Source organism: Labeo rohita, unplaced genomic scaffold (genome assembly GCF_022985175.1).
Source record: "Labeo rohita strain BAU-BD-2019 unplaced genomic scaffold, IGBB_LRoh.1.0 scaffold_123, whole genome shotgun sequence".
Classification (NCBI taxonomy): Eukaryota; Metazoa; Chordata; class Actinopteri; order Cypriniformes; family Cyprinidae; genus Labeo; species Labeo rohita.
In genome coordinates, this window is record NW_026127373.1 from 71,054 (window position 1) to 89,976 (window position 18,923).

Genomic DNA, 18,923 nt, shown 5'->3' on the forward strand with positions numbered 1-18,923 from the left:
TTTGATGTCTTTAAATCCGTACCAAATGTAATTAGTCAGCGTTATTTCTCCAAGTTATGATGTGCATATTTTAATGTCCCAAAGTGAGCAAGATAAAGATGCATATTTTACAATCTGACTATCCCTGAAAGTCAATGAAAATAGAAACAAAGTCACTACTAAGCCGCATCTCTATTCAAACACAGCTGTTCCGTTTATGAATCTTTTTAGTCATTGTTATTTAAATCATTTGAAATTCCTATATTTAAAATGTTATATGTAACATTTTTGCATTATTAACGTTTATTATTAACATTTATCTCAACATGAATGTTATGTAGGCTGAATTAAACGTTTAAATCATTACCTGCTTCAAAATGATGTTAACGAAATCATTGTTGAAACATGCATTTAGCCTGTAACGTTACGAATAAAAACACTATAACAAAACAGCATAAACAATTATTAACTGTACAAGGCTAATTATATGTATACAAAGCATTCAGTCATCTTTCACTTTTCAGAATGAGCATTTTTGTCATTTGTAAACATGGTGAACGTCTGATGTTTATCATGTTCATATGATGTTCGCTACTGTAATGTATATGAAATAACTTTTTAATAAGGGAATTCCCGACATTAAACAATAACCGTTTACATGCTTAGGACGTTTGTGTTGTGAGAATGTACAGTGAGACGTCAGATATGAAAACGCCGACTTGTTAGGTGATGTTTTCCCATTAAAGTCGTATTATTTCCTATTCATTCAATAGAATGTTTGCGAGTACTAGGGAATAGCAATATGGCGGCGCAGTGGCTTCACTTCTATGACGTCATGAGCAATCCAGTTCTCTATTATAGATCAGTGTGTAAGACCCAAACAAACGCGCCAGGATGACGTCAGTAACCCGTGGCAACGCAGCAGAAAGTTCTGAAGGTGTGTTAGAAAGGAATATTTGTAATATCGATATTTCACAGGAAAATAATGTAATTTTAATATATAGGATTATTTTGGCTTCGTTACTTAAATGGATAAGAAAGATCAATAGCATTTAATATTAGATTTGTGTGGAACAGGCCACTTGAGCAACCAATTATAAAGACCTTTCGACACGCCCATTACTTCGATCTGCAGCTACCCCTGATTCATTATATATAGAACAGTGGTTCCAACACGTTCACATTCTACCTTTTCAAAGTTTGCTGTTAAAGCGCCACTTAGCGGTAAAAGGCAGCAAGTACACATTTCAAATCATGCCGCCGCGGGAACTATAAGGTTAATTTTCCATAACTAACATTAACCAAAGTAATAAATATTGTCACAAATGTATTGTTCATAGTTAGTTCGTGTTAGTTAATACATTCACTGCTAATGATACCTCATTTCCAGCCCTTTAAGAAATCTTCAATTTGGTTCATTCAAGTCAAGTTATTTATTTGTATAGCATTCACAATACACAGTTTCAAAGCAGTTTTATAGTAAGTTATTCTGTTATCTCTTTTAATGGCTTAATGCTTCAACATTGAGCAGTTCTAGGACTGGCCAATATGACGATATATAATGATAATAAATGATTCACTGTTTGAGATCTAGCAGTTTTGCATTTATTTTTCACATATGAAAATTAACCATTGTTTTAAAACAAACAAAATCACAAGAACATGGTAACTAAAATTGGGTAACCACAATTTGGCCATGGTTGTGTTACACTACCCATAGTTTAACCATGGTATTTCCTGTAAAACTGTGCTTATACAAATGGTAATCAATAAACCAAAAACATAGAGACCACAAGTGTACTGTAATAAAATCAAGATTTTAGCAGTTTTATCAGGGTTTTAGCAGTTATTTCTGTACCACGTTAATAAAGGAGATTGAGTACTGTGTAGTGCATATTAGTCAGTTTTATTCTAAGTGCATGTAAGCTTTTTTTATTTATTTATTTTTCAAAAAAGTATTCATATAAAATGGTCACTTTTTTTTTTTTCTTTTTTGTGGTGATTTTTGTTTGCTCCTCAACAAGTCCTAAAAAAATGAAAAACGTTACACAGAATGTAACATGAACCTGCACTAATTTAATCCCGTACCCGACCCATGTGACATAAAAACGCATTAAATCTCATACATGAAGCAGACAAAACTCATTTATTTTCTCATGTTACACAAACAATAAACCATTAGGCATTTTAACTTAATTTAAGAAACAATAGCAGACACTCAGCCCAATATGTCAACAAAAGAGAGAGAGAGAGAGAGAGTATCATCCATTGTGTAAACAATATCACACTATTGCACACATGGTGTGAACAATCTATTTTGAACAAATTTTGCATTCTGTAAATTACATCACAGGGCCATGCTATAATTTTGGATACCAGACAAGACTTGCTGTTAACAGGTTTTGGTGACTAGTTGTTCTGTTCTATTGTTTTATTTTCTGACAGGATCTGGCATCCAGGGCTGGATCTTATATTTGTGGTGTGTCATTTATAATGTCAGGAACTTTGTGAAGCTTTTTTTAATGATGTATACAGTATGCAGACATTTCACATGTTCATCATCAATTAAAATCTGATCTCAAGTTGATTTGTCATTGTGTTTTATTATTTGTGCACAAAAATAACAGGGATGAATTGTAAAATATAAGATTTACATGTTCTTAATGAATAATGTTTGTGAGCGGTACTTTTCAATTGAAAGGTAATTTTTATGGTAATAACAAATTATTTATGCGACACTACAATAAAAACACAAATGTAGGTTGAGAAAAACACACTGTCACTCAGCAGGACTCACACACACACACACACACACACACTGACCTTGTGTATGAGGATTAATTACACATACTGACACGTCCAGTATAGCCAGCATTTAAGACAGTGTTTATGAGGTAATTCACCAAAACTGTGCATTTCGACGTGTGTCTGTGTATGTTTTGATTTGTTAAAGCAGTACTGGTGCTGTCTGAAGCGGCTCAGCGTATGTGTACAGTTGAATGCAAATTATACTTCATTTGTGCCCAGTGCCTGCGCTATATTTTCCACCAGAAAATAAACTAGACTTGTGTTTATCTCTTAACCCCCCTCACATGAAGGCTTTTTGATTCATCAAAGGCACAATATCTAGTTTTCACTGCTAGAAGTTGGATTTTTAAAACAATAATAAAGGTAAAGCTTGAAGATGCTATGAAGGAGATTGGGGCGATGGGACACGTCGTTTTCACATACATACATCTGCACTTTGTTGTTCACCAGAGAGCAGAATTCGGTCAGCGAGCACATGCACTGTACAAAAACTCACACGTTCTAGCAATGACTCATCTGAACATCTCTGATGGCCATTACATTCATAAGTTCAACAGACTTGTGTGTGATTTGTTATGATGCACAACACTGTAAAAACTCTTAAAAAGAATCATTAATTTTATTCGCAACAGCTATAATGCATTTAGCTTAACTGTACAGCAGAATTTTTGTCCACGTGTCGCCATAGTTTCTACAAGTGGAAACCGAGGATAGTGCGGATATTATGTCACTGAGAGCCGAAAATGATCAGGGATGAGCTGTTCTTTAAAATTGGAACTTCTCTGGATTTACAAATCCTTGTGAACTTTTGGGATAACGTAAGTACAAAACTGCATTAAATATATCACATGTGCAAGTGGTTTTTGTGTATTTTATTATGAAAATTGTGCCTTCAACACAATTTCACTGACGATCCAGACCAAACATAAAACCCAGGATAGAGCGGCTGAGTGAATGTGGTCTGGACTGTGTGGATGAGGCTCATTGTGTCAGAGACGCTGTAGAAGGACAGAGTTCCTGCACTGTGATCCACAAACACTCCTATTCTACTGCTGATGGACTCTACAGGGAGATCAGTCCACGTGTTATTGTGTGTGAATGAGTAACTGGAGGGAGAGCAGAACAAACTCCAGGACTGATCATTACATCCAAACACACACTCATCACCTGCTCCCTTTCTGCTGATGCTCTTATATGATACTGATATAAACACACCTTTATCACCACTCCACTCAATCTCCCAGTAACAGCGTCCACACACACTTTCTTTACACAGAACCTGCTGACACTCATCAAATCTGTCTGGATGATCAGGATATGACTGATCCTCTTCCACCAATGTCACCTCTCTGTTTTTCTCAGACAGAATGAGTTTGGTGTATGCTGTGTTTGGATCCAGTGTGAGAAAACAGGCATCTGAACACAAGAACAGAGAGATTTAAAACAACAGCAGTCACTAAAGCTGTGTGTGTATGTGTGTGTGTGCCTGGTATTTGTCCCCACAAGGATAGTAATACCAGTAAATTTTGACCTTGTGGGAACAGGCTTATAAATCATGCAGAATGAGTTTTTTTGAGAAAGTAAAAGTGTGCACAGTCTCCTGTGGGGGCTAGGTTTAGGTGTAGGGTGATAGAAAATACAGTTTGTACAGTATAAAAACCATTACGCCTATGGAATGTCCCCATAAAACATGGAAACACAACATGTGTGTGCGTGTGTGTGTATGTGTGTGTGTAGACGTACATTTATTTAGTCCTGCTGTAATTCTGGATTCTCCTCCATGATCCACACTAGAAAACACACAGGGTCACATTCAGTCAGTAAACAAACAAAAATCATATTATTTAGATCCCATTTTAAAAATGCTTTAAACAGACTAGAAATAGGCCTATTCCAAAACATGCTAGCAAAGTGCTAAACATGCTGGAGTAGCACTAGGATCACGGTTGCTAGTTGCAAGTCCAAGAACACATTGGAGAATATTTTGCATTTTGGAAAAGCATGGTGTTAACCCAGTACATTTCTAAAATTATTATATATATTTTTCATGATTTTTTTTTTTTTTTTTTTTTTTAACTGTGAATTCTTGTTCACACAACACTATCATTGTGATTTGTCTGATACCATCTTACAAATAACCAGCATTTATAGCGGAAATTAATTTTTTGCTAACAACAACAAATGCAGAAAAAACTGTAAGCTGTCATGCACTTAATCACATAGTGTGAATGAAGCTAAACAGACTTAACCTATGTGAAGGGATGCCACAGCATTGATCTGAAGCACCTCGTATGTGCAGCGATTGCATGAATGATGTGCTGGAGCAATGCACATCTGTAGATTAGCACAGGTTAATTCTCAAACATTAATAGTATTTATAGCTCCTAACTAGCTATGTGACTATGATGACGATTACCTCTAACTGTATGTCAGAATGCAGTTTTTTCCTATTGCTTGCGTTCCAAAGTTGGTACAAGTGTCATAGGTTGCTGAACCCTGTCTTGAACCTTGTTAGGTACTTTATTTTTACTCTTTGTAATGATTATGATTGATTTTTGCTTGGTGCAATGCCACAAAGTTGCTGTGTGGCATTCTGCACCTCTAATCAGTTAAAAAAAAATAAAAATAAAGCACAATCTGAAGTTTTATATACTACCGAATAAATAGACAAAGCCAGCTTCACATCACAACCCCCACTGCATAATCGGATATGACGTTTTTTGTGGACATTCCCAGTAATACTGACCAAGTCTACATGAGACTTGGTTAAAAGCTGGTAAACTATAATTTCTAGGTGAGCTGTCCCCTTCTAGCTGTGCTTTTTTCAGCTCTCCCAGGTCTAAAGGTAGTCGGCAAAGATACAACAAAAGTTCACAAACACAACAGGAAAAACAAAACTTTCTGAAGTGGGGACCAAACCCAAGTTGTCAGCGTGGTAACGCTAAGTCCTAACCACTAGACCAAAATAATCACTCAAGTCGATAAGTCTCAAGTCGACTCTCAAACTGAAAGCCTTGAAGAAATTATAAACAATCAGTTATTAACATTTGGGCACCAGACAAGTATATACCTGCCACAAATATTCTTATATTCATCTCAGATAGCACAACAAATAAACAAAACCATCTGTTATATATATATACAGGTGCATCTCAAAAAATTTGAATATCATGAAAAAGTTAATTTTTTATTGCAACTTGAAATAAAACTTTCATATATTCTAGATTCATTACATGTAAAGTAAAACATTTCTAAAGTTTTTTTGTTTGTTTTAATTTCGATAATTAGAGTGTACAGTTCATGAAAGTAAAAAATCAAGTATCTAAAAATATTAGAATATTTAAATTTGAGTTTCATTAAATGACCATCCCTACAGTATAAATACCGGGAATCACTGGTTCTATTAAACCACACTTATAGGGAAGACTGCTGACATGACAGTGGTCCAGAAGACATTCATTGACACCCTCCACAAAGAGCAGAGATGTATAAATGTCACACGTACCAGATCATGTGAGGTCACGAGGACCCGGAAGTAACTTCACGCAGATATTTAAGCAGGAAGCAGGTGTTGTTTTGCACCAGACATTGAGTTCATGCTCGACTCCACGTCAGGTCCCATCTTCAAACCAACTCACGTGAGTAATCTCTCTGCTCTTCGGAGCGCTTATCTACCTGTCTGTGTGCGTGTGAGAACGTGGATTTCTTGGTGGAAATCTCTACTCCTTATCGGAGCGTTCTCAGAACAACTGCGTGATATCTGCGTTTGAGTTTTCGGTCACGCTACAAGGGGACTTATCAACCCAAGATCGCACTTCCGGATAAATGGGATGGATCCGGAACCCGGTGCGATGTGTTCCTAACCAACCTGTCACTTTTGTTTGAGTTTCAGCCTACAAGATACCCATCAGACCGCAGCAGGATTGCCCTTCTCATCTCACTTCTCACCAGGCAGGCAGCAGAGTGGGCTGCGGCGGTCCTGAAGGCTGACGGGATAGCCGCCCACTCTTATCCCGAGTTCACCACCCAGCTCAGGGCCGCCTTCCAACACCCTGAGAGCGAAGTGGAGGTGGATTCCCGTTTGTACCACCTGAGGCAGGGCGAGCGCAGCGTCAGCAAATACACTATGGACTTCCGCACTCTCGCTGTTCAAACTCAATGGAGTGACGCGGCGCTCCGCACAGCCTTTTACGAAGGACTGTCCAACCGTCTGAAAGATGAACTGGCTGTGCGTGAGCTGCCGGCCACCCTGGAGGGCATGATCCAGCTCGCCCTCCGGGTGGATCAACGCATGAGTCATCCTACTAAACGTTTTTCTTCTCTCTCCACAGGCTCCAAGTCAAGTCAAGTCAAGTCACCTTTATTTATATACCGCCTTTAACAATACAGAATTGTGACAAGGCGGCTGTACAGTATTAAATATGAAACAGTACATCAACATTGCCAAAGGCAACATTAAACACTCACATTATAGGTAAAGGTAGTTAATCAAAAACAATAAAATAAAATGCAATATTGTGTTAAGAGAAAGTGTCCCCAACTAAGCAAGCCAGAGGCGACAGCGGCAAGGAACCAAAACTCCATCGGTGACAAATGGAGAAAAAAAAACCTTGGGAGAAACCAGGCTCAGTCGGGGGGGCCAGTTCTCCTCTGGCCAAAGTTCCCGTGGTCTTGTGCCGACAGCTGTCTGCCTGATGTGGTCCTCCTCACCCCAGATCACCATCGCTGCGCCATCTCCACCTCCATCTGCCCCTTTGAGCCGGGGAACCCATGCAGATTGGACGCACCTCCCTGACGGCAGACCAGGTGAAGATGTGGAGGCGCCTCCCCAGATCACCATCATCTGCCCTTTGCGTCCGGGAAACGGCCAGACCAGGTGAAGAGGGGGAGGTCTTCATCTGGTTCCGCTACCATCAAATCCTATCCTACTGTTTCCCGGCTGCTCCTTCAGGTATCAATCCTCATGGGCTACCGACGGATCGTGACCACCGCATTCGTTGACTAGGGTGCGGCTGGGAATTTTATCGATCAGGCTTATGCTGCCCAATTGGGGATTGAGACTTGAGGTGTTATCCCAGCCTTTAAAGGTCACTGCCATCGACGGTCGCCCCCTCAACTTCAGCCCTGTCACTCAACGCACCAAAGAAATCCACCTACAGATCGTAAACCACTCAGAGAAGATACACCTCTACATCACCAAGATCACCTCACCTCCCATCATCCTAGGACACCCGTGGCTCGTCACACACGACCCCTTCATCTCATGGACCACTAATCGTATTGTCCACTGGGGGGGCGACCTGTCAGGAGCTCTGTCTCCAGGCGAAGGCTGGGACGTGTTCAGGGGGGTCCGAGGTTCCCGATGTCAACCTGGAGAGCATCCCCGTCCCGTATCGCGACCTGGCCGAGGTCTTCAGCAAAAGACGGGCAGCTCTCCTACCACCTCATCGGCCCTACGACCTGGCTATTGACCTCGTGCCGGGCGCGGTACCTCCCCGCCAACCAGATTACCATCAAGAATCGTCATCCACTCCCACTTACCAACACCGCCCTGGACGCCCTCTCTGGTGCCCGTTTCTTCACGAAACTGGACTTACGGAGCGCTTACAACTTGGTCCGCATCAGGGAGGGTGATGAGTGGAAGACGGCCTTCATAACCCCCACTGGTCACTACGAGACCCTGGTTATGCCGTTTGGTCTGTGCAACAGTCCATCTGTATTTCAGCAATTCATCAACGACGTTCTCCGGGACACGCTGGGTAGGTGGTGCTACACCTATTTGGACGACATCCTTGTATACTCTAAGACCCTCGAGGAGCACACCCAGCATGTCCGAGCAGTCCTTCGGAGGTTGCTGGCCCATCAGTTGTACTGTAAGTTGGAGAAATGTGCCTTTCACCAGCACTCCACCACATTCCTTGGCTTCGTAATATCTTCTCAGGGTGTGGCCATGGATCCCCAGAAGCTGGAGGCTGTGCGCTCATGGCCCCTACCCACGTCGCTCAAACAGCTGCAACATTTTCTAGGGTTCGCCAACTTCTACCGGCGATTCATCCAGGGCTTCAGCACAACTGCAGCACCTCTGACTGCTCTCACCAAGCCATCACGCGGAGAATTCTAGCTCACACCCGAAGCCATCCAAGCTTTCAAGAAGTTATGTCACCTATTCACCACCGCTCCGGTTCTCCTCCATCCCGACCCGACTAAACCATTCGTTGTTGAAGTGGACGCTTCCGATGTGGGCGTAGGGGCGGTCCTTTCTCAACGCGGTCCAGACGAGAAACTACACCCTTGTAGTTTTTTCTCGAGGAAATTCAATCCCACACAGCAGCGTTACAGGGTAGGGGACCGTGAACTGTTGGCCATCAAGTGGGCTTTGGAAGAATGGCGTCACTGGCTCCAGGGCGGCAGCGACCCATTCACCGTCTGGACCGACCACCAGAACCTCACCGTCATCCGCCAGACCAAACAGCTTAACCCCAGGCAGGCGCGGTGGGCCTTATTCTTCGAGCACTTCCATTTCCACCTCTCCTACCGGCCCGGCTCGAAGAATACCAAAGCAGACGCCATCTCCCGCCAACATCAGCGCGACACCATCTCCTCGGAGCCCACGCCTGTCCTGCCTCCTCACATCATTTTGGCTTCTCTCCAGTGGGGGTTAGAAGAGAGAGTCCGCCAGAGTCACAGCCTGGAACCCCCTCCACCCGAGACCCCCGCTGGGCGACTCTTTGTACCTGACCACCTCCGCAGAGAAGTTCTCCAGTGGGGGCACGATTCCACTTTGGCAGGACATCAGGGGGTCCAGAGGACCATCTCGTTCATCGACCGGGCGTTTTGGTGGAGGACGTTGAGGAGAGACGTACAGGAGTACGTCCAGGCATGTAACATCTGCGCTCGCTCCAAGACCTCCAACTCACCATCTACCGGCGAGCTGCAGCCCCTCCCCATCCCCAAACGCCCCTGGAGTCACATCTCAGTCGATTTCGTTACTGGACTCCCTGACTCGCAAGGCAAAAACACCATCCTGACCATTGTGGATCGTTTCTCGAAGGCTGTGCACCTGGTGGCTCTCACCGGACTCCCCTCTGCCAAGACCACCGCGGAGCTGATACTCGAGCACGTAGTCCGCTTGCATGGGTTTCCCAAGGACATCGTCTCGGACAGAGGGCCCCAGTTCACGGCCAAGTTCTGGCAGGCCTTCTGCCGTCTGGTCGGCACCACCTCCAGCCTATCGTCCAGTCACCATCCTCAGACAAACGGCCAGACGGAGCGGGCCAACCAACAACTGGAGCGCTTCCTTCGATGCTTTGCGGGTGAACATCAGCGCTCCTGGGCGCGCTACCTCGTCTGGGCCGAACTATCCAACAACTTACACACATCTTCGGCCACTAATCTAAGCCCATTCGAGGTATGCTACGGGTACCAACCTCCGGTGTTCGAACATCAAGAACCGGAGGTTGACGTCCCGTCCGCCCAACAGTTGGTCCGCCGGTGCCGGCGGCTCTGGAATCATGCCAGGACTGCCATTCAGAGAGCCAACCAACGCTACACCACTCAACACCGCCGCCGGCACCCTCCGGGACGATTGTTCCACATTGGTGACAGGGTTTATCTCTCCAAAGTCGGACTCCAAAAAACTCACCCCACGATTCATCGGACCCTACAAGATCACTCACTGGTTAAACCCTGTCACCTTCCGGCTCCAGCTGCCTGCTTCCCTCCGGATCCATCCTGTATTTCATCAGTCCCAACTCAAACATGTTTTCTTCTCCCCTCTGTCTCCCCAGGTCACTGCTCCCCCCCCCCCGGTCCGGATCATCGACGGTGGTCCTGCCTACACCGTCCGGCGGATCCTTGACTCGCGAACCCGTGGCCGTGGCACCCAATACCTCGTCGATTGGGAAGGCTACGGTCCGGAGGAGCGGTCTTGGGTTCCCGGGCGGTTCATCCTGGACCCCACTCTCATTCAGGACTACCGTCGTCGGGTATCCTCCGTTCCGGGACCGTCAGGTGCCGGTCCTGGAGGGGGGGGTACTGTCACACGTACCAGATCACGTGAGGTCACGAGGACCCGGAAGTAACTTCACGCAGGTATTTAAGCAGGAAGCAGGTGTTGTTTTGCACCAGACATTGAGTTCATGCTCGACTCCACGTCAGGTCCCATCTTCAAACCAACTCACGTGAGTAATCTCTCTGCTCTTCGGAGCGCTTATCTACCTGTCTGTGTGTGTGTGAGAACGCGGATTTCTTGGTGGAAATCTCTACTCCTTATCGGAGCGTTCTCAGAACAACTGCGTGATTTACCTGCTCACTCGTGCATATCCGCATATCCGCATATGAGTTTTCCGTCACGCTACAAGGGGACTTATCTCGAACCTTGCATTTCTTGTCCAGCCTCCGTGACAATAAAGTACTAGAGACCCAGACTTGAGTAAAAGTACAAGTGCTCTATCAAAAAAGTGACTTGAGTAGAAGTTGAAGTGCTCTTTAAGCACCATACTTAAGTGGAAGTACTAAAGTATTCAACATTTTTTGTACTTAAGTATTGCAAGTAGTTTATTTTAAAATTTACTACTCAAATACCGAAAGTATTTTTTTTTTTGGAAATCTGTTTTTTGACTGATCTTAGGAAATATTCTAATATTTTGAGTTACTAGATTTTTGACTTTCATGAGCTGTAATCATCAAAATTAAAACAAAAAAAAAACTTTAGAAATATTTTACTTTAAATCTGGAATACATGAAAGTTTCAGTTTTTAAAATAAGTTACAATAAAAAAAAATCATGATATTCTTTTTTTTTTTTAGATGCACCTGTATGTGTATGTGTATATGTATATATAATAGAAAAAAATTGTACAAGTTTTTATGAGGTACTGTAATATTGCAACTTCACAAAAACAAATATCACTTGTTAAATCACTAAGCAATACAATTCAACTTCAATATAATTGACAAATAAACAAACAAGAACATACAAAAACACAGCACTTTTTAAAGTGTATTTTAATGAGTGTATGTGTGATTGTGATCAAAGCGACACTGACCAACTTAGCAGCACAGGTGCCTGTCTTGCTCTTTTTTTTATCTCCACCAAGTCATGGATTTTGGGAGTATGGTGCAAAACTCCAGTCCCAACTAAAACTTAACAAAGAGGCAATTGCTGGCTAAAAAAAAGCCTGTTGACGTCAGGCTGGCCAGGTAGCACCACCACCTCTCCATCATCCTAGAAAATGGACATTCTCTGAAAGATCCACCTGCAAGGACTCCCCCTCCAGTCTCTAAACCTCATCCCTATGTACATGTTCAGTGGGGCAAATAAGTATTTGATACACTGCCGATTTTTCAAGTTCTCCCACTTACAAAGAATGGAGAGATCTGTAATTTTCATCATAGGTACACCTCAACTGTAAGAGACAGAATCTAAAAAAAAATTCTGAAAATCACATTGTATGACTTTTAACGGGGTCATCGGATGCTAAGTTCACTTTTACATGTTGTTTGAACACTAATGTGTGTTGGCAGTGTATGTACAAATCTACCCTATAATGATTAAAATCCATGCAGTGGTTTTTAATTAATCTGTAAAAATAATATCCCCTTTTTCAAATTGAGCCGTTTTCAGATGCCTGTCGTTGTGCCGTCACACCCACAGAGGCCGCTCCCACAATAGTTGATTGACATGAGAATTTTGCCTGAGATCAGCTGTAACAGTCTGACCTCTTTGTTTCAATGCCGGAGCAGGGATGTAAGTTAGACAAGAATATCTCTGATTGAGCGATTGAGGTGTTGTGTTGCTGGATGTAATAATGAACATAGTGGTCGTCATTTACTCCCGACATCTGAGCCGCTGAAGATGCAGTAGATTACGTTTGTTTGTGAAGGGAATGCGCCTCCCGATCTACATATATCCATCAATTTTAGTGGGAATCATTTGTGATCCAGCTTCACTTACAGCAGAAGTGAGTATAAGGGTTTTTTAATGAATCTTTGTGATCGTCTTTCCTAATAATGTGCTAGTAAGCAAGTTTAGCGGCTAAACGTGGCTAAATGCAGCTAAAGTAAACAGGCTTGTCACTCCACAGAGAGAAGAGAGGGGCGGGGCGAGCAGAGCTCATTAACATTTAAAGCAGCATCGACCAGAATGAGATGATTTTTGCAGAGCTGATTTTGGCAAGGTAAAAAGGGTGTTGTTTTACACAATTATTGAGAATTTTTAACCAAAGTATATTATAGACTTTTCATTAAGACCCTAAAGAATCATATCAACTTGTGGAAAATGGGCATCCGATGACCCCTTTAAATAATTAATTTCCATTTAATTGCATGAAATAAGTATTTGATCACCTACCAACCAGCAAGAATTCTGGCTCTCACAGACCTATTAGTTTGTCTTTAAGAAGCCCTCCTATCTCCACTCATTGCCTGTATTAATTGCACCTGTTTGAACTTGTTACCTGTATAAAAGACACCTGTCCACACACTCATTCAATCAGACTCCAACCTCTCCACTATGGGCAAGACCAAAGAGCGGTCTAAGGACACTAGGGACAAAATTGTAGACCTGCACAAGGCTGGGATGGGCTACAGGACAATAGGCAAACAGCTTGGTGAAAAGGCAACAACTGTTGGCGCAGTTATTAGAAAATGGAAGAAATTCAAGATGACTGTCAATCTCCCTTGGACTGGGGCTCCATGCAAGATCTTGTGTCGTGGAGTATCAATGATCCTGAGAAAGGTGAGGGATCAGCCTAGAACTACATGGGAGGACCTGGTCAACCATTACCATTAGTAACACACTACACCGTCATGGATTAAAATCCTGCAGTGCACACAAGGTTCCCCTGCTCAAGCCAGCAAGTGTCCATGCCCATCTGAAGTTTGCCAAAGACCATCTGGATGACCCAGAGGAGGCATGGGAGAAGGTCATGTGGTCAGATGAGACCAAAATAGAACTTTTTGGGATAAACTCCACTCGCTGTGTTTGGAAGAAGAAGAAGGATGAGTACAATCCCAAGAAGACCATCCCACCCAGGCTGGAAACATCAGGCTTTGGTGGTGCTTTTCTGCAAAGGGGACAGGACGACTGCACCATATTGAGGGGAGGATGGATGGGGCCACGTATCGTGAGATTTTGGGCAACAACCTCCTTCCCTCAGTAAGAGCATTGATTGTCCTGGCTGGGTCTTCCAGCATGACAATGACCCCAAACACACAGCCAGAGCAGCTAAGGAGTGGCTCCGTAAGAAGCATTTCAAGGTCCTGAAGTGGCCTAGCCAGTCTCCAGAGCCAATAGAAAATCTATGGAGCCAATAGAAAATCTATGGAGGGAGCTGAAACTCTGTGTTGCCCAGTGACAGCCCCAAAACCTGAAAGATCTGGAGAAGACCTGTATGGAGGAGTGGGCCAAAATTTCTGTTGCAGTGTGTGCAAACCGGGTCAAGAATTACAGGAAACGTCTGACCTCTGTAATTGTAAACAAAGGTTTCTGTACCAAATATTAAGTTCTATTTTGAACCCTTACTTGGTCCTTGCCTCCAATCCTAGTGTATTTTAGTTGGAATGTGGTGACAGAGAAAATGAAAGTAAACCAATGGGCAGTACATAAAATATATGTACTGCCACACATGTCAAATAGACATGGTGGTAACTTAGCCACTAGTTTTAAAAATGAATTTTACTTATAGGTGCCTTTTCTAGTTTCAAACCACAGCTTTTAAAAATGCATCTAAATGGCTATATTTCCGGATTTTACTCCTGAAGTGGCAAATCGCAAAGCCGTGTTCAATAGAGCAAGAAAAATAACTTTGTGACAAGCCAGGGGTGCGGTATGTAACATTATTCCCAGAAAAGTTGACAGTAACTTTCAATGGCACATAGATGGTGTTTACTGATACAAGAAAAGCTAAAGAGTTTGCAGAGCTACACTTCTTGTACTCATCTGAAAGGATGCGGATGGTAGTGGCTGATATTAACAAATGGAACTCTGGATAATAATAACAGGACAATGGTTCAATGGTCAGGGTTTTTTTTTTTTTTTTTCATTTAAAGGTATGTGCTTCTTTGCAGAGATTACCTCCTAGATTCCTGATATTTGGACACTAATTTACTTGTTGGGGGTGATCTTAATTTAGTATTGGATCTATACCATTTGTCTTCTCGCAGAGTCCCTCCTTCAAGTTCCAGTATCTTTCTGAAAGAATATTGTAATATCTCTAATATGTTTGACATTTGGATAATTTTTAATTCACAGGACAGAGCATACTCTTTTTATTCTAATCTTCATAATGTATACACACCAACAGATCACTTCTTGGTGCTAAATTTATGCCCCTCACAAGTAAAGTCGTGTATCAGGACATAGTGATCTCAGATCACGCTCCTCTCTCATTTTCTTTATACTTTTCTAACATGCCTCTTTGTGAAAGAATATGGAGACTTGACCCACAGCTCCTTAAGCAACCAAAATTTTGCGATTTTATAAGAGAACAAATCTCCTTTTTCTTTGAGATAAATGATCACCCTGAAACTTCCCCCACAATACTTTGGGAAACTATGAATGCTTATTTCAGGGGTTATATTATTTCTTTCCAGGCTGCAGAAAATAAAAGAAAAAGTACTATATTGGTAGAGCTGGAACAGCAAATAAATCACTTACATTAAAAAAATGCTGTACATCCATCCATAGAGACTTACAAGAAAATACTTTCTTTAAGATTTAAATATAATCAGATCATATCATTAAGAGATTCCTATACACATTTTTTTTTTCAATTTTGTGACACAAGCTTTTGGCAAGACAAATAAGAAAAACAGAAAGTGATCAGGCATAACTAAAGTTAGAAAATGGTAACATTTTAACATCACATAATGAAATCAGTGAGAGATTCAAACAATTCTATGAAAAATTCTACTCTTCTAGGTCCCTAAATGATGATCTAGTTGTGACCTTCCCACTTTAGTCCAGGAAGATTGTAATGCCCTCAGTGCTGAGCTCTGGGTTTCAGAAATGTTATATCAAGACAATGAAATGTGGTAAAGCCCCTGGCCCAGGCAGCTATCCCAGTGAGTTATATAAAGAATTTGGCAATCTCCTTCCACCTCATCTTTTCAAAGTGTAACACTTAAGTATATAATGTTGGCAGATTACCTTTAAATTAAGTCATCATAACAATCTTACCTAAGAAAGGAAAGGATCCAGTAGAAGTAAGTAGCTATAGGACAATATCACTTTTGCCACGTGACCAAAAAATCCTGTTATGGCTTGATCTATTTAACTTAGTTCTGTAATCTAAAATTTTTTATACAAATTTTAAAATTAAATTATATAAATTTCATATTTAGGAAATGAGGTCACAAAAGATTTTCAGTCATTATTTAACCCTCTGGGGTCGAAAAACATGCAGGTGTTTGTGGCAGTTATTCTGATAACACCAAAAAGAACTTAAATTACTCCGTCATTTTTGATCGTACAGATAAGTACAGATAAAAGCAATACATCAATCGAATCTGTAAGGAATCTACTTTTATTTGTGTACACTAATAACAACAACACTCTGTGGCTTTGTGAAATAAAGCAAACAAACAGGGTATGCAGTCTGCTGCGTTGTTCTCTGTGATCGTCATTAAGAAATGCGTCACTAAAATGAACTAAAACTCAGCAAATACTCCACACAGAGACATGAGAGATATATCTATAGAAAGCCTGACATGTCTACATGTCAACAAGTCTTATCTAATGTCAACAAGTCTTATCTAAAACAAATATCATGTGTTAAAGTAATCTGTATGAAACCAACCCCATGTCTTGTCTTTCTCATCAGACCTAATTATTTTTAATTTGATCACGCCCACGAGCTACTTTCGGTTTGTTATTATAATCAGCCACATGGAGGCGAACGCAGCGTACCGCCCACAAATCAGAGAGACTTGTGTTCATTGTTCATCTCAGCTATTAACATCTTGTTACTGAACAAAGAAGATGCGATGTGAGGAGTAAGATTTATATTTTCCTCAGAGGAAGAACGCAATGTCATGCACGGCGAGATCCACCGAAGGAGTAAGTCTTTATTTTATTAGCCTAGTTATGTCAGTTGTTGTGTTACTGTGACATAACTTGTAGACATTATAGTAGTTAGATTTTTTCCAAACTATAATTCCTGACTACATGTGCAATCAAGTGAAACGTCATGAAGTATGATTCATTTCATTGCATCAAAATGTCTCACGACGCCAGGATGTTTTTAATGTTCTATAAAATAAAAATGACGCAATATAAATGTAATAAAAAAGTAATAATAGTGTTTACACTGTACACTGAATGATAGAGTCTAAGATTGTTTAGACAAAACTACTGTCATATACTCTGTTCACGAATAGATGTTTATGACGTGCTTAACAATAATAAATTAGTTTCCCAGACATAAAATGGTTTGTATTGTATAATACATACAAAGCATGCTTGTGTTTATAACTATAAAATCATATTTATTTATTGTATAACAATAGGATATAAAAATAATATTAGTTAATTATTAAAACAATACTGTTTTTTTTTTTCTAGTGATCTGATACCTGCACCACAGATGAATGCTACATGAATGCCACATGAAGACTGCCACCTGGACTACTAATGATGAGTTTTGTTTCTTGAATCCATGGAAAGAAGCAGCAATCACTTAAATATCAGGTATAATTTAGTTGTTTCACTTGTTGTCTGTTCACGTCTCTGTACATGTAACAATGTGCTTTTGACCTTCATTATGCATGTTTTGATTATACTGTGTTGTAAATAAAATACAAATAATCTGAAATTCAATTCTTTGAATCTTCTCACATTGTTTCTACCTGACAGTCACAGTCTCATTGATGGGCCATTAGAGGAGGGCCTTTTGTCTCTCAGGTGTGAATCACTAAATATTCATGGCCGTTGTCACTCCCTCGCATATTCCCTTTCGATCACAAAACATGTCTTAGAAAATTTAAGTCAATATATTGTTTCTTGTAAATGAGTGAATGAGATGATTTTCACATTTTGTAGAAAAAACTCTAGACTACCACACTCAGTTCTCAAAAGTCTTGTGAACTAATGTTCTGAATGTGTTTAATGGCCTTATTTCAGTGACTTAAAATTTTTAGTTTTTCACTAACCATGTACAGCACCGGCCGCTCCTCTCCCTCTATCTCCTGAGACAGGAGACTCCAAGCCCCCTGTCCGATGCATCTGTCTGCATTAAGAAGGTCAGGAGAATGTAACAGCAGCCCGCCACACAGAGCAGCCTTTACCTGGGTTTTTTGTGAGGTCAGTCAGCGGGCTGGTGAGGTCTAAATAATTAGGTACAAACCTTCTATAAAATCCCGCCAGCCCCAGCAACTGCCTCACCTCCTTTTTGGCCTTGGGTCTCAGACAGGTCACACTGCATGAAAAGGGTTGTATCCGGTAATATCTGGCCATGATAAACTCCTGGGCAATTTCAGGTTTGCCGGATGTATGTGGAAATTACAACAGTAAATTTCCAGAAATACCCAGATACTTGGGGTGCACGGACTTATACAGGAATTCGTGAAATTTCACAGACATATATGGCTGAAACACTGCTGGTTATGAGAACTGGTGAGCAGGGGAAGTTTCACAAAACAACCTTAAAATAGTATTGATGTTATTAAACTCAAATAAAGCTAGCTTTATAGTTTTTTTTATTAATTTACAGAACATCTACGTATGACTTATAATTTGAAGGCATTCTCACTCCCTAACTTCATTTGTATACAAACTCTTCATAAACAATCATCTCCCACCTCCACAAACACACACATACACCCACCCCCTGCTGCAAAGACTTTTGTGTTTGAACTGATCTCTGGTTGGTCACACTTCTTGAGGACAGACTGCAGTCTCAAACATTTTTAAGCCTGAAGAGTTCTAAGAAGAATCCACTTCAGCATCATACACAATCCAGGTAAGACTAATTACCTATATTTTGTACACCTAATATATTTAATGTCAAAACTATATTTACACTGTATATTTATAATGTTTTTTTTTTTCCCATAGTATCCTACACTTAAGACTGGGTCAACTCATCTTTAGAGATTCTAAACAGTAACTGAGGTTCAGAATGTCCCTTCAATCTTTTA

General features: G+C 41.2%; 1 protein-coding gene across 1 annotated transcript in view; it reads right to left on the reverse strand.

The window, feature by feature from the left end:
* Positions 1 to 248: 248 nt before the first annotated feature.
* The window catches only part of LOC127157877 (NACHT, LRR and PYD domains-containing protein 12), a 72,478-nt gene continuing 53,803 nt past the window's right edge, over positions 249 to 18,923 (reverse strand). Inside the window, exons 8-9 of the mRNA XM_051101072.1 lie at positions 4,531 to 4,577; positions 249 to 4,203 (exon numbers count right to left, since the gene is read on the reverse strand). Coding sequence (XP_050957029.1) covers positions 3,680 to 4,203; positions 4,531 to 4,577 — 571 coding nt within the window. The 3' untranslated portion in view covers positions 249 to 3,679. The remainder of the gene's footprint in view (positions 4,204 to 4,530; positions 4,578 to 18,923) is intronic.